Source organism: Betta splendens, chromosome 6, assembly GCF_900634795.4.
Source record: "Betta splendens chromosome 6, fBetSpl5.4, whole genome shotgun sequence".
Taxonomy (NCBI): domain Eukaryota; kingdom Metazoa; phylum Chordata; class Actinopteri; order Anabantiformes; family Osphronemidae; genus Betta; species Betta splendens.
Genome location: NC_040886.2, coordinates 11,509,936 through 11,530,645, shown reverse-complemented (window position 1 = coordinate 11,530,645; position 20,710 = coordinate 11,509,936). Strand labels below are relative to the sequence as shown.

Genomic DNA, 20,710 nt, shown 5'->3' with positions numbered 1-20,710 from the left:
TTACGAGCCGGTCTCGTGAAGCTGCCACACAGCGCCTCTAGGGCCGCGCGTGCGCCACGGAGGCGGGGACGGCGCGGCACAGGCGGACGGGGTGGAAGCGCAGAGGCAGAGCGCAGTCAAAGGACGATGACGGCCCGGAGCGGCAGCGGGACTTAGAGGAGACGAAGAAGAAGAAGAGCGCGACCCGAACCCGCAGCTGCAGCTCGAACCCGCACAAACGCCGCGACGGAAACATGCGAGCTGACGGAGCCGCGTCCGCCCGTGGCTCACCCGTGCCTTCGCGAACACCTTCTGGGAGTTCGCACGTCCCCGCGCGTCGATGAGGAGCCCGCGTTCCGGACGCGGACGAGGAGTTTGGATGCGCGTCGTGTAGCATGTCGCGCGACGGAGAGCAATTTGTTTTCAACCGAGACGCCGAGCGACCGGGAGCGACCCCGCGGATGTAGCCTGGAGGGCGACGCGCAACACGGAACCCGTCAGAGTGCTCCCGCCGCCGTCCTACTGTTGGCTCTGCCTCGCGCGCGCGTGTGACGCGAGGATGCAGGTGAAGAAGCAGCGGGACTCGGACCGGAGCGGCGGGGACATGCTGGAAGGAGACGGCCTCCGCAAAAACTCCTCGTGCTTCTCAAATATCAAGATATTCCTGATATCGGAATGCGCCCTCATGCTGGCGCAGGGCACCGTGGGAGCGTACCTGGTGAGTGGGGGGGCGCCGCGTGCGTCGGGGAGTGGGGGACCGTCACGTTCAGCCTCGTGCTGCCCGGCTCGGGGCTCCGCACGCTGCGTTTGTGCCGCCCCGCGTGTCAAGGGTTAAAGCACGCGCAGCAACTACGTGAAACAAAACAGATCGTCCCTCGTTGTCTTTTCACCGTGAAAGTCTGTGTGACATCACGTCTAATTTAGTTCCACTACTCTCGTTGGGCTCGCGCAGCGGCGTCCAGAGTCTGACCTCAAAGCTCGGTCGGCATCTTATTAGAATAATTGGCTGATTTCACTGAAAATGTCGTTCAAGGTCGAGCCCCCCCCCCCCCCCCCCTCCCTCCCTCCGGTTCCCTTAAGTTTTCGTTCAACTCGTTCTTTCACTTTTATTATCACTCCTAAAGATAACAAACCAAACTGGAATGACAAATAAGCTTTAAGCGTGTTTTTCTAAGCGAATGAGATCACGTGACGAGGCTGAGCGAGAGCAGCGGCTGCGATGTGGATTTTTGGGCCGCAGCTCCCTGAGGTGCCACCCAGAAACTCCTCAGCGCGTCCCAGAGGAGCCCCGCAGCCTCTGGCGACGCTGTGAACGTTTAGTTTTGAAACGAGCAATGTTTATTCTCCAGGAATTACCCCGCTTTTCCCAGCCCGGGGGCAATTATCAGCCTGGACCCCAAATGCCTTGGCCATATTTGGAGTGGAACATCTTATCTCGCGTGTTTGTGGACCTGCTGAGCATCAGGCGTCCAGTGGCAGCCACTCGCGCTCAGGCTCCCTCTCGGTTTAGTTTCTGACGGAACCAACAGAACAGTTCTGCTTTTTTTTTTTTTTTTTTTTTTTTTTTTTTTTAATGGCATTTCAGCCCGTGGACACCTGTTCAAACAGCCTGAACAATGAGGCTGCCGCTTCAGTTGGCGTCCTGCACAAACACAGGCTGGGCGACATGCTCGTATCTGTCCGCACAACAGAGCTCATTTACATGGAGCCTTATTTTACATGGCGCCTGCTTCAATGACAGTTTGTGGGGGAGCGCCGCTCACCTGGCGCCGGTGATCGGATGATGGGGCTTAAGAGCTGGCGGCGAAGGGGCAAAACTCAAGTCTCCTTCTCTTTCTGAGCTGCTTATAGTGCAAGACACTTAACAACGCGCTGCGTCCTGGTTTAGCCTCACTGTACCGGAACAAGAAGCCCATGCAGGCAAATACCACAGAAGTACTCGTCTGAGTGTGTCACCATTGTTTCCGGATGCATTGCGGGTTTTTTCTCAGTTCTCCATAATTCAATATTTGTACTGCCCTGTAGGTAATTCACACGTTTTTTTCACACGAGCCACTGGGTCTGGGTGGGTTTAGTGTGATCACTAGCTTTATGTTTTATATTAATGTATTAATATTAATTAAGAATGGAAAATATGTTCTTTTTCTTTTTCACCAGTGTTATTTTATTCTTATGAGCCCTCGTGACCTACGGTGCAGGATGTGTTCCTGTTGTGTAAACACATTACAGAACCCGGGTCCTGAGCTCCGTCGGCCACGGCGGCGTCGCCCCGACGTAAACCCACTCTGACACTTCAGACTTCAAGCTGCGAAACGCAACGAGCACCTGAACCTGAACCGCGCTCGTCTCAGCTGAGCAGACCTGTCAAGCAGTGGTCGCACTAAATCGGACGAGTGTCGGCGTCCGGGAGAAAAACCCGGAGTCTCAGCTGAGCCGTGAACAGTGTCAACAGCTGCTTTGCATCGCACATTTCATTTATTATTAATTTATTGGTGTGTGAGCCTCAGGTCTATCATAATTGACCCAGTATTTACCACCATGCCTGATTACAGCATGTGTTTATTGAAAAGGCCCGGAGATACACAGATACTAAAACAAATCTAAACGTGTCAGTAGCTCATTCAGAAGAGTTTACACTTCAGCCCTTCTTTTCCGCCTCACACCTCATAAAACGCAGAGAAATGGACCTGTAAGTATCGGATGCGTCGGTTCCAAACAGCTGCCGCGTCACAAACATCGGCGCTGAAGCCTAATGTGCTGAAGTGACGCCTGCTGATAATACAGACTCCCTGGGAGTCGGGAGCCTCTCGCCTCAGACGAGGCTGGTTCCACTGTTAGATGATGGGATGTCACAGCTTGACGAGGTTTGTTCCGTCGAGACTGTAATCCAGACTAAACGTGGCCGTGATACAGCGGCGTGCACTGCAGCAGGTCCCCCCCGTGTGTAATGTATCCTGGCTCTAATCCTGCTGGAAGGCCGCCCGTTGAAGTCGGAGTGGAAGCGAAACAAACACGTCGAACCTGGAGACGAGAGCTCAGCTCAAGCTGTCAGTCACAGGATCTGGAGCGTCTGGATGGGGCGATGCCTCCTCTCTCCCACCGTGTGTGTGTGTAGAGCTACGGTGTCGTGGGGCCGTGAATGAGGCCCGGCCAGTGCGTTAGCATTGTTAAGTACCAGACGCCCCGGCAGCACTGGTGTCGTGACTCACGCTGGAGTTTCCCACCCGCCGAACGCATACCGCACGCTGCCGTCGCCCCGCGTGCGCTGCAGGATGCACTGCGATGTGTGGAGAGCAGCTGCTGCCGTGGCCCGCTGTCGGTCCCGAGGCCCAAAAGACAAAGGAATGTTTGAACCTCGCTGAGGGACCAGAGGCTGCATAGCATTTAGCTCAGCATCACTCTGTTCACCTCCATCCAACCCTGTCTCAAAGGGGAAAATGAAGTTGCAAATACAGTAATGGTGGAATGTTATTTATTTTATTAGTTTGTATTTATAGTTAGTTGTGTTGTATACGTTTGTATTTCTTAACCTAAAGGCTAATTTTTTCTTCTATAATTTACTGATTCTAACTTAAAATATCATTGTTATAAATTAATCTTACACTAATGTTATGTACAGTAATTATTTATAGTCCCAAAGTACTGCAGTGCTGAGCGTCTGATGGGTGAATGCCCCCGCAGTAGAACTGCCCGCGGCGCCGTCACCCCTTAAAAAACGGCATGTTTGAGTTTGGCGGTTTCTTTTTTTAGAGCGCAATCAAAGCTCTCTTAAGTGAACGAGCTGGGAAATGGAAAGCAGTGATGCCGTGGCGAGGGCAGATTGGGACCGACTGAAAATAGCGTCATCGTCCTTTAACCTGGTCCCCGCTGCGCTGAGACGGCCCTGCACCGCGGCCTGACTCTGCTGTCCAGCATCGCGGATTAGGCCGCGCTCCCTGAACGCTAAGCGCGCTCATTGTCTGGATGTGTGACCTCTGAGTCGCGTCGGACCGTTCTGCTGCGTCCGCCCGCGCTGGAAGCTGCTGGAAGGTTCTGACTTTTGTCGCGATGAGAGCTGGTGAAAGAGCGAGAAGCTGGAACTAAAGCCTCGGGAGCGGGAGTTGCTTTGCTCAGCTAATCAAACGGACCAACCTGCGATCGGTTACAGTTAATGTGACAGTCATAACAAATGCTGTATTGAGTCCCACATGCTGAATTCTGTTTTTTTTAATCTCAGGTGAGTGTGCTGACGACCCTGGAGAGGCGCTTCAACCTGCAGAGCGCCGACGTCGGCGTGATCGCCAGCAGCTTCGAGATCGGCAACCTGGCGCTGATCCTGTTCGTCAGCTACTTCGGGGCCAAGGCGCATCGGCCGCGCCTGATAGGCTGCGGGGGCATCGTCATGGCGCTCGGCGCCCTCCTCTCCGCTCTCCCGGAGTTCCTGACCAATCAGTACGAGTTCGACGAGCTGTGGAGGACCGACGTCGGCCGCGACGTCTGCTCCAACACCAGCAGCCTGGAGGCCCAGCGGGCTGAGGACAATGTGTGCGCCAACAGGGCCAACACCAACATGATGTACCTGCTGCTGATCGGAGCCCAGGTCCTGCTGGGCATCGGGGCCACGCCGGTGCAGCCTCTCGGGGTGTCCTATATCGATGACCACGTGAAGAAGAAAGACTCCTCTCTCTATATAGGTGAGTGTAGGTGTGCGCGAGAGAACCGCTGCTCCACATAACAAATGACTCCCCCACTGGAGATTAGGCAATTAAAAATAATGCACCAAAAATCCAATCTCAAGCATATTCGTCCATCGCCTTCAGCTGCGATGTTTAAATGGGTGAGTCAACGCAGTAGCTATATTGTGCTGGTCAGCTACGAACCCCCAGCCTGTTCGCATTGAGCGTCAGGTGAGCAACTCGTAGCTTTTTAATCTCCATTAAAGCCGTTTACGAGGCGGGAGGCCAGAGACGGCTGATGCTTCTTTCAGTCGCCTCTCTAATGCGAGATGCTGCTGATGTGGCGTTTAGAAGGTGCCTTCCCGAGCAGAAGTGGCTGTTTAGGATGGTATTTGCTGTGAGATGTGCTATTTTGGTACAAAGAGAGGAGCACCAATGCTTTTCCTCATTAAGCCATGCAGGATTTAAACTTAACTTTTTCTATATGCTGCTGCTGATGACAGGAGGAACTGCACACTGAGATGTACCATTCGTTCTACATATTGTTACACACATACTGTTTGTGTGGTAATTGCTCAGACGGATTGCTGATCCTCAGAGAAGACACGTTACCTGCAAAGCGCAGCCACAAATCCCTATAATACCACGCGTCTTTGTTTTGACTGTGACTTGTCTGGAATTTTTTCTTTCTCACTGCTGCATCAGCTTCTGACGAAGCGGATGAGATGTTTCTTCATAAAGGGTGTTGCTTGTTTGCGGTGTGACGCACACAATGGCTGTCTAAATGGAGGATGAGCTCCAGGCTGACACACACACACACACACACACACACACACACACACACACACACCAGGGCAGTAAGGACCCTAAAATGTAGTCTTGTTAGCACTTTACAGTGGAAAGTGGCCTGCAAGTAATTGAGGTTTGGCTCAGGACGGAGGGAGGGACTTGGTTCCGTCCTCTGCCAGTGAGCTGCAGGGAGGTGAGTAGCAAGGAACAATGTGCTATTGAGTCACACTCAGCTGATTGTCCTAATCCTTCTGCTGCTGGCATGTCATGTGCCCCCAGCTGCATGAATGAAGCAGATTGTCTCAAACTCTTGCACATTTCTTTTCGCATAGTGACAATGAATTGGGATTATTTATTGGTTTGCGTCAACAAGTTCACAATAATGTTGTGGTGAGAAACAAATATTAGTTTATTTCCCGTAGGCTTGTTTCTCTGTAAACACACGACTAAGTCCCATGAGTCCCATGACAGCAACATAAGATGATCTCATTTTAAATAAGATGGATGTTGTTCTTTTTATAGATTTTCCTTCAGCATGAAAGTGAACTCGTTCATCATTTCTCTCAGGTCCGTTTGTCTTGTGAAGGGTTTAGGGGAACTCCAGAAGTTTGCAGTAGCTGTAAAAAGCCTTTTGAAACTGAGACTGGAACCTGATGCATATCTAACAGCTGCAGACAGATGTGGTTTTTGTGGACACGTCACTCTCCTGCTCCCACTGCTAGAATATAAGCCTGTCTATACTATATGTGCAGTTTGCCACGCACTCTGCCTGCTGCCCGTCACTGCCGTCAGCTTGCATTTCCACCCAGCGATGAGCTATTGTAGAAGTGAAACTCTGTGTTAAAAGGACAGGTGAAGAGCCTGTGCCTCGGGCCGAGGCGGGACTCGCCCTGCTCAACAGCAGAGCGGAGAGGCCTAGAGCTGAGCCATAATTACAGAGCACTTCAGGAATGCCAGCCAGTCAGCCGTGAGGTGGGCCCGAGTGGGCCGGGGCACACATGCATACCACACAGGCCTGTGGAAAAACAACTCCTGTACCTCCGCCTTGCCTTGGCCTCCCGCTTTCCAAACACCTGTAAAACACACGCGAGAGCGCTCCGTTTCCGGATTCACCGGCATTGTTAGCATTCCTCAAGAGCCTGTCCTGCGACTTTTTCTTTAAAAGGAAACAATTCAGTCTTGTCAGGGAACCGGTCTGAAAGCCGCCGTGGCTGCCGTAAAAGTTGGATGTAAACACGTGTGATTTATGGGGGTCCTGTTGTTTTGGCGTGTTTACCACTCGCTTTCTGGCCAAAGGAAATAAATATCATTGAACAGATTGCGTCAACAGGATCTCCATTCCCACTGCTCTATGACCTTTCACTATGCACGGCTAATTCTGGCTCTTCCCACAGGACTCCACCACCCCCCACCACCCCTCGCTCCGACTGCATAAATACTGTACTGAACACAAAGAGAGCGGTTCAGAGCTGAGTGAAGCGCTGCACCGTCTCCACCTAGCTGCCTGTCTGGGTTTCAGAAGCTTTTAAACAATGTCAGTCAGACGTTACGGCCTCTGACGATCCGCAGGGTTGGGACTTTGAAGCGTCCCTCTGCGGATTTGCCAATCAAAGTGGAAATGAGAGACGAGCTGTGGGGAAACACAAAGATCATCTCATTACGCTGTGGTCTGAGACACCATAACTGTCTCTGACTGAGCGAGCAAAGTACACAATCATTTGCTTCTCTTATCTTTATGTGCTCCTGCTCATTTACATTTTATTTCCAGGCCTAAGCTCAACACAAGGTCTGTCTGAATTTTTCCCAGGATGCAGTTTATCACATCATAAATTGCATCATTTCAGCCTTTTCCGACGTGTGTGTGTGGATGCGTCTGGCTTCAGGTGTGTCGCCGTGCACGGAAGTGAAGGCCTTGAGCAGCCTTGTCAACAGCACTGCTAAAATGCTCCGACTCCAAATAGTTGCTGCAGTAAGGCGTTTATATAAGCTACTTAAACTCAGCGCATGTTAATGTCATCTTGAAGGATTACACTCCAAATGGGTTTTTCCGTCCCTGCCATAAGCTGCACGCTGGGCTTGCCTAGCAACACCCGTTTGTTTTATCTCAAGATGATAAACGGCGTCGCAAGAAACGTTCATCAGGCAGCTGCTCCTCAGCGTCGCCTTTAATCAGCCGCATGGGCCCGTCCTCAGGGCCCGTCCTCAAGCCTGTACGCTTTCTAACGCACGAGCACCCGGGCGGTACCACGGGCCCACATGCAGCGGCTTCTTCTCACTTACTTTGAGTCTGGCGCCGGGGGGTAGAGAGGGCACTCAACAAGAGATTATCCTGGATCCGACGGGTCAACAACATGCTGCTGCCGTCTCAACGCTAATCAGTCATTATCCCCAGATGCACAGTATCGCATCATGCGAAGGAGTCAGAAGGGAAGCGAGCTGGCCTGATGCTGAGCAGAGGGAGCCTGGACACTGGAAAATGGGAAAACCCCAGTGATTGATTAGCGAGCGCCTCAAGTAAAAGTTTCATTAAAGTCGAGCGGAGGGCGTCGATACGATACGAGTTAGCCTCACTTTCCTTCAGTCTAATAAGGTAATTTGTCAGGCGCACAAAAACATACGGAGGCAAATTATTCAATGCTCGACGAGCTGTTTGTTTACGCGTAGCATGGGCGGCTGTGCTAATGGGATGATGCCGGGTGTCAGATGGGTGTGGACGGGCCTCCTGGCCACAGCTCTGCTGTGCATCAGGCCACGCTGTGACCTCAGGAGGACGCGTCATCTGAAGTGAATCACCCTCGGTTAATCTGCGGGTGTTGCAGACTATTACAATTACAGAAGCACCATAATTATTGCAGTGTGTGTTTAGCTACGGGTTGTGCAGATGCCTGGCTCACTCACAGGTTTCACTAAATCCCCCCACCCCACCCCCCATTGGCATTGTAAAGGAAATCATCTCAGACACAAGTCAGGTTTCATCTTTTATATCCACAAAGCAAATATTATTCCTAGAACTTCTTTCATTCATTCATTTATTCATTCTGACATTGTTGTTCCCATATTTATTTATTTATTTGAAAGATTTCAAACCTTTTGTGCAGAATATCATAAAACCTCAGTGTAGCAGAGCTAAGCTTCTTAATGTGGCAAGGTCAGCAGGTGTGACTGATGGTTGCCATGACAACTATGGAGTTAGCTGGAGCGTTGGACGTTTCAGGCCTTCGCTTGCTTAGAGCTAATTTACAACCGGTACTGGCCTGTCCTGAGTCGACCTGCGGAGGCTCATCAGAACCCGCCTCTCGTTTCGACCACCGGGGGAACCGAGAAAGCTTGACTTTGGATGCCAGTAAATAGGTCAGACCTCAGTGTGAAAGGGATCAGTGTTTGATGACAGATGCAGTGTGAGACCCCGAGGCTGCTTCACCGGCGCCTGCAGAGCTGTATGCTAAAGCTCCTGGCCACTGCAACGAGCAGCTTCCTTTTTGTCCGTCGATCACAATCTGCAGCTCTGGGGTCTGCAGGAAGTCGTCACGCTCACCATTTTGCCCTGAATACGGTAGTGGCACGTTTTCCTAGTCGACGCGAATCCTTTTGGCCTCAGTAAACCTCACCATGCCACCATGCAGCCTTCTCGTGGCAATCTGGGTCAAGCTCCGTCTCTGCTGATTAAAAAGGGGGATTTTTGGACATTGGTTGTGGGAGGAGCCCGAGGATAAGAGGTGGGAGGCGATGAATCATAAACGCACGGCCGGCCGCTGGATCCAGCCGCTGTTCGGGGAGGTGCCCCGTCCTCCTGTGCTGTGGAGGAAGCAGCTGTGGAACGCTGTCTGATCTGCACATGGGTGGAGACGCAGACTCTCGTCGGTTCCAAAAAGTGAGGGGTTAAGCGCGCGGCAAGACCTGACGAGGAAGCACAGATTCAAGCGGCGCTAGTGGCTTTAGCAGAAATCCAAAGCCTCATTGATTGAGCGATGTGTAAGTGGTCGCTCTGTGGGCTCCTAGGATTACTCCCAAGCATGTTCAGCACTTAATCCCCATATCGCTGAAGGTGGCGAGCGCCGGATAACGGCGCCTAATTAAATGGACTCTGATCAATGGATGGGCAGTAGTTATAATTAACTGATTGAGCCAGCCTCTAGTGCTCAGTGGGAAAACATGTGTGACTGTTCCTCGCTGCTTTATCTTAACCCATCTGTGTGATTTGACAGCAGATAAGACAGCGCTGCTGTATTTTCTGCCACTGGGCTGTTGAAAATCTGGATTTATTTATGCTTTGTTATATAAACAATCTGCAGGGCAATAAATATCATTGTCATTTTAGCTGTGGTTGACTGTCCTTGACCTCTTAGACTGAACATAACCTCTAACTACAACAATCTGATTCACTCAATAACTCTGGCCTTCCGGCCCCTTTGCTTCTCCCTCCTTGCACAACTGGAGCCAGCTTCTCCCATGCTACTGGAGGAACAGGAAACGAGCCGCTGGCACCTCTGTCCTGGTAATTAGGCCAAGCCACCTGCCGAAGAAGCTGCTCCCAGCTGCTGGCGGCCGGTCCCAAACCGCTCCGTGCTCCTCGTCGTCAATAGAGCAGCTGCAGCACTCCAGCGAGGACACGCATGCACCCTGGACGCGTGCCCTTTCTCCTCCACGCCGTCGCCCCACGGCCCCATCGCCCAACAATGAAGGCTGTGTGGGGCACGTCTGCCTTTTCTTTGCGGACCTGGTGTCTGGCAGCCTGGTCGGCTCCTCTCAGCTTCTAGCGTCACATTGTGGAGCAAAGAAAGCACTATTCTTACAGCAACAGTAGCCAAGGGTTTCTGAGAATAATATCAGAAAGCGATTAGTATTTTATTATGACACATGCACTTTACTGTCCTGTTGGTGAACATGACCTCCGGCGTGTGTTTAGACCTGTAGGATGCGGTGAACTCCTGTCATCGCAAACTGATGCTGATGTCCTTTAGGTTAATGGAGGCTGTTACTGCTTCCTGGAATTGCTGGACCGTGACACAAGGTTAATTGGACTCAAAGATTAAATTACTGCACGTCAGGTTAAAGCAGCCTAAGTCCACTGAACCCCGAGGTAAAAGGAGAAACTGATTAGAGGCAGAGATTCGGCGATTAGTGTGTTTGCACCTTGCTTTAGTGGGTAAATAAACTAAATAGTTAGTATTGGTGTGGGAAGGTGCTACAGTCTGCGTAATATAGAGCAAAAATATCCAGTGGGTCATTCGTCCTCCATGTGGCCAGTTTGTCTTGTTATTTTATAGGGCTAGGCTAAAGTAATGAAGGCATCTCAAAGAATCATTTCCTTTTTTAATTTCCCTTTGCATTCATTTGTTGATGTTGCCTTTATCAACATCTAGTATTTATCTGCAAGGAGGCAAACAGGATGTGAGCACCCTCAGTGAGCCTGTCTAATATAATGGCTTCACTCTGTCTTACATAATGTTACATGGGTGGATGAGACTTGGGGTTGGTTTGGTTGGAAAGCATTTATTTTTCATGACAGGCCTTCAGTGTTTGAGCTCTGCCTTGTGACTCACTTGATAAGAGCGTTTTCCTTGGATTTCCTCTCTATTGTCTTACAGAGACACGTGGCTCTCACAGCTTTGGAATTATAAAACTGAACAGAGGCCTTTCGGAAAATTGTTTTATAAAACCAATCTTAATTAGCAGTATAGATTATATTATATATGCTTTTTATTTGTTAGATTATAAAATATTAGCCTATATTGACATGTTTAAATATCTTGTTTATTCCGTTACACTGCACTTGTGCTAAATATAATTTTTCAGCAAAGTCACTTTATGATGTCAGACAGATGGCTGTGTAAAACACTGTGGAGTGAGCACAGTGTGAGTCGACTGCTGGTGTTGCGTTTTCAGTTGTCTAGACTCGTATGTCAGGGTTTTGTTGAGAGCTGCTGAGGCCTCCACTGATGCCTGACGCTGACCCCTGATTCTAGGTCGCGACCTCTCGACGGCTGAGTTCGAAGCAGAGCCTGACTTAAGGTGACAAAGCGTGGAAGGACGGAGAGTTGTTAAAAAGCTGCAGCATGGATGTTGCTCCGCGTTAACACCAGGGCACGTTCTCTGGGTCACGGGGCCGAGCTTTACATCAGCTCTTTAGCAACCGCTTCCACACGCGTCTGGTCCAGTGCAGGCTGGGAGTCAGCTAGATGATGCCAGACCGAGGCCCGGTATCTGTGTGAGGGTGTTGGTTATAAAATGTAGAGGTTTGGACGCAGGCGGAAGTAAAAGCAGGATGATCCTGATGTAATGGCATTTGAATGTCAGCCTACTTTAAGCTTTGCCTTGGTATTTAGGTCATGGATGTGTGGAGTCAACAGTGTTAATATAGGTGCAGCCGACCAGTAAAGCAACACTCATATTTCCCTCACCCATTAATAGAGCTGTGACAGTACATCATCAATGGTCAATCACCAGTTACTAGGAACTCTTTTGTTTCCGTCATTTCTAGCCCAAACCAGGAAATGTCCAGGTTTGGTAATACTGACTTATTAGGCTTCAAACATTCTTTATAAACAGATACAGAAATGCTGATAGTTCAGTTTATTATATGCACAGTGGTGCATGTTCCCAGTATGACTTCCCACCTTCAGTGTGAATGTTTCCTCTGCCAAATGAAGCTGACATTGACACTAAAAGCCACTCAGGTGTGGTGAGGTCCGCCTTGTCTAATGCTGTTAGCACTTACTTACGGCTCACTGGAGATTTGGTGGCCATTAATCTCAACAAGACAGGTTCACCTTGTGTCGCTGCTCGTGTCTGATTTTACGTAACTGCACTCGGGGCCTATGTTTGAACGAAAGGTCCGTCGAAGGAAATCATTCGCTTGCGACTCAATGAGCTTGTTCTTTTCGCGAGTAAGTGTTGTTGCTGTTGAACAGGCAGGACTTGAGTGACGGTTGCATTGTATGAAGACACACGAGGAAGTGGTGCTTCGGAGGGATAGTCTTTGAGAATTGTAAGATAAGAATTTTGTCAGTTCCCCTCAGCCTGCCTGGAGACGAATGACTTTAAGATTCAGATCAGATGTGACAGCGAAAAAAGTAACAGAAAAGGACTCGGAGGACAAAAAAAAGAACTTGGCAGAGACTGGACGAGCAGATAAAATACTCAGCCTCGTGCAGAATGATGTACTACTTCCTTCTGTCACTGTGGTGCTGGTCAGCTGATCACTAGCGGTAAATACTGCGTGTTAACATCCACACACATATGTTTAACTACTGCTACTTTCACAGACAGACTCAGTCTTGTCTAATAAATGAGACCTGATATTTGAATATAGATATTTAAAAACACAACCGGTCTGAATCAAGCTTTAAATCTGACTCCTGGTACTCCGTCCTGTTAATCGCCCTCTCACTGCTCCTGCTATCGATCCTTCCGACCTTCTGATATAAACTCCTCAGGCCCCACAGCGGACGCAGTCGACGGCTGTCTTTAGTGATTATTCAGCTCACTTTCATTTTTCCGTTTGGTCCAAGTGGCACAGGCGCCCGCTTGGCCTCCCACGTCGCCGCGTCCCTCCACTCCGATTTAGCTCGGTGGATTACTGATCCAAGTTGAGCGGGATTAATGGACGAGCAGAAGGAATTCCCTTTGTACGGCCGCAGCAGGAAGTGAGCTGAGAGCGGCGTGTGCGTAATGTATCTGACGTTTGGGTCGCCCCGTGCGTTTCAGATTAACCCCACGCTCGTGTTGGCTCCACAGACCATGACCGTTCCTCCTGAGGTTCGCCTGATCTCAGGAGTGATTCCGTGAAGAGCGCAGGACGCGGCGCAGTCCAACCACATCAGTGTGAACAGCTTCACACTCCCCTCAGTGGGATAGGCCTGTATAGTACAGTATGTGGCCACGTCGCTCTGTGGAAATGCTGTCAAAATGCCCGGATGACGTCACATTGAACCACAAGCATCACATAGGAAATGCAGATTCTAATCTATGACTTGCAAGACACTGAAAAGGCAATGACTGTATAGTCAACGCACATGGTAAGGGAGCTATAAGACACGTGGCTCATAGATGTGAGGGTGAGCTGAGTGGGACCCAGGAAGAACAGAAGCTTTCCCAGCCTTTTCTCTGGGTCTCTAAACAAATTAGTGGGAGACAAAAACACTAAAGCAGAGCTTTGTTATTGAATTACATCTGACATGCTCCCCTGAGAGTATAATTCACAGGATACTAAAAGGCTCCGGCGAACTACAACATGAGCAGATTAGTTTGTTTTGTGCTTATCTGGTAACGAGACCGCTGGAAGGGAAACAGGATTTCGAGGCCGTTTGAAAACGTAGTGTATCAGAGATGACCCCCGGCCGCGCTTCCGTATTGTCCTTCATGGAGATTTAATATGCGCAGGTGAGGTTTGTCCTCTTTTTCTGTTTAATGGCGTTGTGGAAAACGTGTCAAATAGCAGCGTGTGCAGGCACAGTCTCCTCTTCCTTCTGACCTGAGAGCAGCGGCATCCGTCGCACGAAGCAGGTCACCACAAGGTTATTTATAGTGGGAGCGCGTCAGTCTGCTCCGCTCGTGTCGGTGCGATGAGGAATTTCACCTGGTTCTACGCAGCATCAGTTCGACGGAAAGGGCCGCACATCAACACTTTACAGCCGCTATCCTGTTGGATATGAAGGGAGGCTGTAGAGAAGCAGCGTGGCCTCCAGGTTTCCGGTATACGTTCAGGCTAATCCCGTCGTACTCCACTCGCTGCTCGCTTTCCCTCAAAGGAATCGTTCACGAGGCCGTTTTCTCCAGCGTGGAACTCTCACGCCTCCCATTTCTGGCTCAGAGGCGGCAGATTGATAAGTCAGCGTGGTCTCTCGCTCAGATTAGTGATTTCTTCCAGATGCGAGGCTCGTGCCGTTATCGCCAAGGCGGCGAGGGGCGGCTCCGCCCCGCTCTGGAAACGCTTACCCCCCCCCCCCAGCGGCCACGGCCTGGAAGGTGATTTCACTAACTGAATTTCCTTTCTGAGGTTTCCTGTGGCGAAGGCAATTGTGATGTTGTTGCTATGAGAGAACAACACACGCGGTTCCTAAGGAAACGCTTGAAACCGAGAGGGCACGGGCCTCATTTGCAGCACCGCAGGCAAATGTGCTAATCACACGGCGAACGCAGCCTCCTCCGTGAGAGCCTGCCTTCGTCGGGGCCTCGTAAGCGCTCCCCGTGTGCTGCCGCAGCCTTGTTCCTGTGTCTGTCACTGTGCGACACGTGTGAGGTGGGGAAAGCGCTGTTGTGAGTTCCCCGAGGAGGAAATGAACCTCAAGCAGCTGTTTTTACATATTACAAAACTTCAGAAGTATGAGAAGGAAGAGGTCAAATCTGTCAAGTTCCCATGTCTCTCAGGCACGTGTGTCTCTTATCAGTACTTCCACGCTGTGTGATCGTTAACCGCAAAGATGTTTAAACAGAACGTTTAAAAAAAAAAAAGCGAAGCTACAGAACCTCTCTGTCCTTTTGCGCAGCACATTACAGGCGCCGGCCGCACCTAGCGAATCTGTGAGCCACTTCCTTTATGCGAAGAATCAACGGCGAGGTGAATGGAGCTGCAGTTATGTGAATGTGTCGACTCCCTTCCCGTGTGGGTGGTCAAGGCAGGAAGCAGACGGCACCAGCGGAGACAAACAAAACCCAGTCACAGTTTCCACACTTCCCCGTTAAGTGGCCACGGCCCGGGGCTTCAGGCTCCGGACCGGCCTGCGGCTCGTAAAGGGGACGGGAGAGGTGCGGGGGGGGGTGGAGGAGCTGGCGGGAGGCGGCTTCATTCTCGCCGCTCGTCGCGTGCGGCCTAAAAATAGCCGAGATCACGGGGCGCGCACGCACGGAGAGAATTTGTCTCCCAAATTGAGCTTTGAGTCTTGGTGGAGCGCCTGCGGCGTGAGTCACGGTGCTCGCTGACAGGCCTCTAATGAGGACTTCAGATCAGGCTCCACCGGCGGACGCTTCCGCTGGTCAGGTGTCGTCTTCAGAGTCTGATCGCCTTGCGTTTTCCATCCGGCTGATCCGATGTTTCACCACGTTAAACGTTCCCTTCTTTGAGATTTGCAGCTTCGTAGATCATTTAAATCCAGGATACATTAGAATAACTTGTGATGCGAGTGTGTATTTATCAGGTAATGCCACCCTCTTCAGGCATGGCTTTATTTCCCTGAAGCATTTTTATAGTATCTTTCAAACTAGAGTTGATTTTCAGGTTCAGTAAACACAAACACCGTTCCTGCATTCAACCAAACAACCATTCAATAGCTTTTTGTTCTTGCAGGAATCCTCTTCTCCACCCTGGTGTTCGGTCCTGCCTGCGGCTTCATCCTTGGCTCCATCTGCACTAAATTCTACGTGGACGCGATCTTTATTGAAACCAGTGAGCCAACTACTATTCAGTCTTGCATTATCCTGTGTGTGTGTGCTTTACTGACTTCTGTGCCTCTGCACAGGTAAGCTGAACATCACTCCAGACGACCCGCGCTGGATCGGGGCCTGGTGGGCGGGTTTCCTCCTGTGCGGCGCCTTGCTCTTCTTCTCTGCGCTCCTGATGTTCGGCTTCCCCCAGTCGCTGCCCACCAAGGCGAAGGAGGAGGGGCCAGACAGTGAGCAGGTCATGCTGCCTCCCTCTCTCAATACAGACTGCGAGGCTCCAAAGCCCAGCAACGGAGTGGCGTGCAGCCGCGAGCCTGCCAACAGCGCCACCTGCTGCCAGCAGCTCCGGGGTGAGTGGACGAGCTCCCGCGCCTTTGTTTTTGCCCCGATGCCTCGGCGAGTGGGCCTGATGGTGGTTCTCCTCGTTTGTTCCAATAGTGATCCCCAAGGTGACCAAGCACCTGCTGTCCAACCCGGTGTTCACCTGCATCATCCTGGCCGCCTGCATGGAGATCGCCGTCGTGGCCGGCTTCGCGGCGTTCCTGGGGAAATATCTGGAGCAGCAGTTCAACCTCACCACCACCTCGGCGAACCAGCTGTTAGGTTCGTCACACACGCACGCACACACACACACCACACACACACACACGCCTTCACACGCCTTCCGAGCGGCGACGTGACGAAGCCGGCTTCACTTTTCAGGTATGACGGCCATTCCCTGCGCCTGTCTGGGGATCTTCATGGGCGGCCTGCTGGTGAAGAAGCTGAACCTGTCGGCGCTGGGCGCGATCCGCATGGCCATGCTGGTCAACCTGATCTCCACCGCCTGCTACGTCTCCTTTCTCTTCCTGGGCTGCGACACGGGTCCTGTCGCCGGAGTGACGGTCCCGTATGGCAACGAGTAAGTTATTGAATGCTCTCGAGAAACAATTAATATTTTAACATTCTACATTTTTAAAGAGGGTATTTAGAGGTTTAGAACCCCTTTTTAAGGTCTTTCAGGATAAGAAACAGGTGCCTTTCATATCTCACTAAGCTGCTGCCATGGGTCAAGTTCAACTTCCTGCTTTTGGATTCTCTGGTTTATAACAAGGCTTCCATTGTCAAAGCTAACCAAGCATGATTTAGCGAAGAAGCTAAAGTCCAAGCGATAAACAAATAAAATGTAAATATTCTGCATTGCGATTTTGAGAATTGTGCCAAGAATCACACTTTACCCGGAGGCCAAAGGTGTGAATAAAAATTTTCATCGCTGCCTGTGAACAGCGAAAACCGGGCTGACTTCATATTCAGATAACTCAGTTTCATCTCATTGAGCGTATAAAAAGATTTTCAATTCAGACAGGGGCCTTGTGATCCCAAGGCTGCGCACGCTGAATAGAAACGCTCCACAGTCGACTGAGGCGATCGCAGGAGCCATTAGACAGTTACAGAGCTAAATTGTGATGCGGTTCATCCGCTTATGCATCGATCAGCTGGTCAACACGCTTTTCTGCATTTCTGCTTTCATATTTTAAGATGGATCACACACACTTGAAAATGTTGAATGCATTGAAAATGCTTTTGAATGTTTTCAGTATTTAAAAACACATTTAGCATTTTCAAGCTTTCAGAAATGCATTTTTCTGTGTAGCAGCCTGTTGACTGAAGACATTTGTCCAACAGAAGTTCTGCGCGAGTCCAAGGCTTCACCCGTGTAATGTAAAATCCATGTTTTCCTGCTTTAACTTTAGGCCTTTACTCCTTTTTTATATGGAAACTTGAACTCATCCTCCAGAGCAGGTCTTGTGTGCAGTTCAGTTTCCATGGAGATGTTGGAAGTGAACAGGAGACCCAAAGTACTGATGAGTGATGAAGGGCTGCGGGTCGGCCTTCGACGCTGCCCGAGCCTCGCACGGATGTGCTTCGTGCTCGCACCCGGCCGGGTTGCTCATGCTCTGCCGTGTCTCTGCTCAGGACGCTTCGGGTGGGCGAGAAGCCGGAGGCTGCGTGCGTCAGTCACTGCAACTGCTTCACCTCCTCCATCAGCCCCGTCTGCGGCGCCGACGGCGTCACCTACCTGTCGGCCTGCTTCGCCGGCTGCACCCGAACAGGAAGCACTACGACCGTGTCAAGCATCTCTCAGGCAAGTATCCAATGATGAATACACATCATCATTTTCGCAGTATAATCTGATTCTGGATCTGCTTGATGTGCTGCTACCTGCTTCGGTTCATTTGTGCTGTGCTTTTACACGTTTCTCTCCTGTTTCTTTTTCACAGAACCTGACAGCATGTGCTTGTATATCCACGGAGAACTCGCCTCCCACAGCTGTTCCTGGAAAGTGCCCGATGCCGGGCTGCCAGGAGGTTTTCCTCATCTTCCTGTGTATGATCTGTGCCTGCAGCCTGGTGGGAGCCATGGCCCAGACGCCCTCCGTCATCGTCCTCATCAGGTGTGTTTGTGGGTCTATGTGGTAAAGCTCATCCACGTGGTTGTATTTGTGCTGGGTATTAACTCCCTCCCTCTCTCGTTTTCCTGAAGGACCGTAAGCCCCGAGCTGAAATCATACGCACTCGGAGTCTTGTTTCTTCTGCTGCGACTTCTCGGTAAGAATTTATCTTATTCAGACGCGTCATTAATCTCATCGGCTGTGTGTGTGCGCTAAGGTTGTTATTTACCTGAGAAGCAAGTGGATCCAGACACGTCTGAGGTTTAGGCCTTCGTACGTGGATTAAAGAATTAGCTGGATGGTGTTGTTGACACTCTGACATCGGCCCAGATTTACTGGTTACAGCCTCAGACAAGCTTTTATTTCTCAGGTGTTAAAAATTAGCATTTTGGGTTTAAACTGCACGGGAACAGCGTCTGCAATAATGGTGATGGTATTTGTAATTTATCACTTGGACTCAGTCAGTCTTCCTCCTCTGCAGGATTCATCCCTCCTCCTCTCATCTTCGGTGCTGGGATCGACTCCACTTGCCTTTTCTGGAGTTCCGACTGCGGCGAGAAAGGCGCCTGTCTGCTGTACGACAACGTCACCTACAGGCATCTTTACGTGGGCCTCGCCATCATCCTCAAGGGTGTCGCCTTCCTGCTGTACGCCACCACGTGGTATTGCTTACGCAGGAACTACAAGAAGTACATCAAAGGGCATGAGGACAATCTGACGCCGAGTCAGTTTTACCCGTCTCTCACGGACGGCCCGAAACTAGACCGGACAAAGTTCATATATAACCTAGAGGACCACGAGTTCTGTGAAAATATGGAGTCAGTTTTATAGTTTGTGGCACATGAAGTGGACGACGTGGACGCTTGCATTCTCGGAGCAGAGTATTTTATAACTTAGTTTTGTTCTGGAAAGGATGAAACACACGCTCTTGACAAAGGCGACCTATTTAAAGACCCGTTCCGGTCACGTATGCGTCGCGCTCACCTGCACTTCCTTCCACATCCTCTGCAAACTCTCGGGTCCATTTTAGTCATTTGCGTATCAGCGAGGTGTTGTCCAGTGTTGCCGGTGAATTCCTGTGTTGACTTGGTGGTAGAAGAACTCTACAGTACTGTCTGGATCAGTCCTAGTGGATCATTGGTGCGTGGACTTGATGCTACTACAACTATAGTTGCCATATTTAGGCCTGGTTCCAGAGCTGTGTGTCTGTCAGTCAGTGCACTGTGTGTTCTGTCTGTCGCTCTCAGAAATGAGATTCCTATGATGATAAGCACCATTCAGTTGGTTCTTTGTATTTAAAAGTTGCCAAGTGTTTACAGACTTTAGTTCATGTATTACAATGTGCAGGAAGGTGGTTTTTAGAAGAGAACAGAAAGGACCTGACTGCTGTTACGACGGCAGCCTATTAGGAGCAAATCCGGTCCAGCGACTTCGAACACGCCAGTGACTTCGCGTCATCTCACACCGTTTGGTTCCTTGTTCTGCTGCTGGAGCGTCGGCACTTTTGAGTCCCGACTCATAGGTGCAAATGTGCAATTCACGTCTGTGATGTGTTCATCACTAGTCTCGTGTCCTGCTGCAGGTCTGCGTCTTATCGTAGCAGGTTGTTTCCGTGTTTGCTTTTCAATCTGCATATGTCCTAATATATGTCCTAATGAGGGATTATTCGAATAAGAATGTTAATTATATTTTCTTCTGTCTCTGACACCTCTAGTGAAAAAGAGGAAAAAAAATCCAGTCATATTTTTGCGTGTTTTGAAGTTCAAGTAAAATATATCAGAAGCAATACTTGTGTTACTAGGCCCAGGATGTTTTATTAGACTGTGTTTGCAAAGAGGGTTTAAATTTATATTTGATCTAACTGTATGAGAAGTGTGTGTCTGACGTCACGAAAGACTTGGGGCAGTTCATAGTATTCAGAGTATGTTGTATATGGGGTGAACCCAAGTCACAGTCTGTATCTTGAGGCTACATCTGTCCTGTTTGGGGTCATGGTTGCAGAAATGCTACAGGAAGCTGCTTGTGCGAGGTCCGACAACGTAAACAACACTGAATTTCTACGACCTGTGGCCGCGCTGATCTCTCTGCAGTCACGGTTTTCACGTCCCTTTTCTTACACTTTTTGTATGGCAACACATCATTTATTTTATTCTGGAAATAAATTTTTTTCATAAATAAACTCAGACAAGTGTTTTTTTAAATTTATTTATTCACTTCGGAGAGCTGCTGAGCAGAGTCGTTCCTGGATGAGTTTGTATGAGAGAAAATCGCATATAAAGCATTCACAAAGCCAAACCGATGAAAAGAAAACTGAAATGCATTTTGTGGCCTTCACATTTAAATAATATAGATCAACAAGAACAGAAAACTAGGCAGATCTTTTATAGCTACTCTGCAAAGTTTGAGTCACGTAAGGATTCGTCAAAAAAGGCTTTAAAGACTCATCAAAGTATTGAAATCCAATAAAGTGTAAAAT

General features: G+C 49.9%; 1 protein-coding gene across 1 annotated transcript; it reads left to right on the top strand.

The window, feature by feature from the left end:
* The first annotated feature begins 33 nt into the window (after positions 1 to 33).
* On the top strand, positions 34 to 20,422 carry slco3a1a (solute carrier organic anion transporter family member 3A1a). The gene is made up of 10 exons (XM_029153811.3): positions 34 to 697; positions 4,196 to 4,652; positions 15,709 to 15,807; positions 15,881 to 16,153; positions 16,242 to 16,406; positions 16,506 to 16,704; positions 17,760 to 17,928; positions 18,065 to 18,237; positions 18,327 to 18,391; positions 18,716 to 20,422. Exons 1-10 carry the CDS (start codon positions 539 to 541, stop codon positions 19,063 to 19,065), a joined length of 2,109 nt encoding a protein of 702 aa, XP_029009644.1. The 5' UTR covers positions 34 to 538; the 3' UTR covers positions 19,066 to 20,422.
* The last annotated feature ends 288 nt before the right edge of the window (positions 20,423 to 20,710 follow it).

Bases quoted from the DNA above. Each gene is read 5' to 3' on its own strand.
- slco3a1a (XM_029153811.3), top strand. From the start codon at position 539: ATGCAGGTGAAGAAGCAGCGGGACTCGGACCGGAGCGGCGGGGACATG. The intron at 698-4,195 runs GTGAGTGGGGGG...TTTTAATCTCAG, and splicing joins GCACCGTGGGAGCGTACCTG to GTGAGTGTGCTGACGACCCT. The intron at 17,929-18,064 runs GCAAGTATCCAA...TCTTTTTCACAG, and splicing joins CCGTGTCAAGCATCTCTCAG to AACCTGACAGCATGTGCTTG.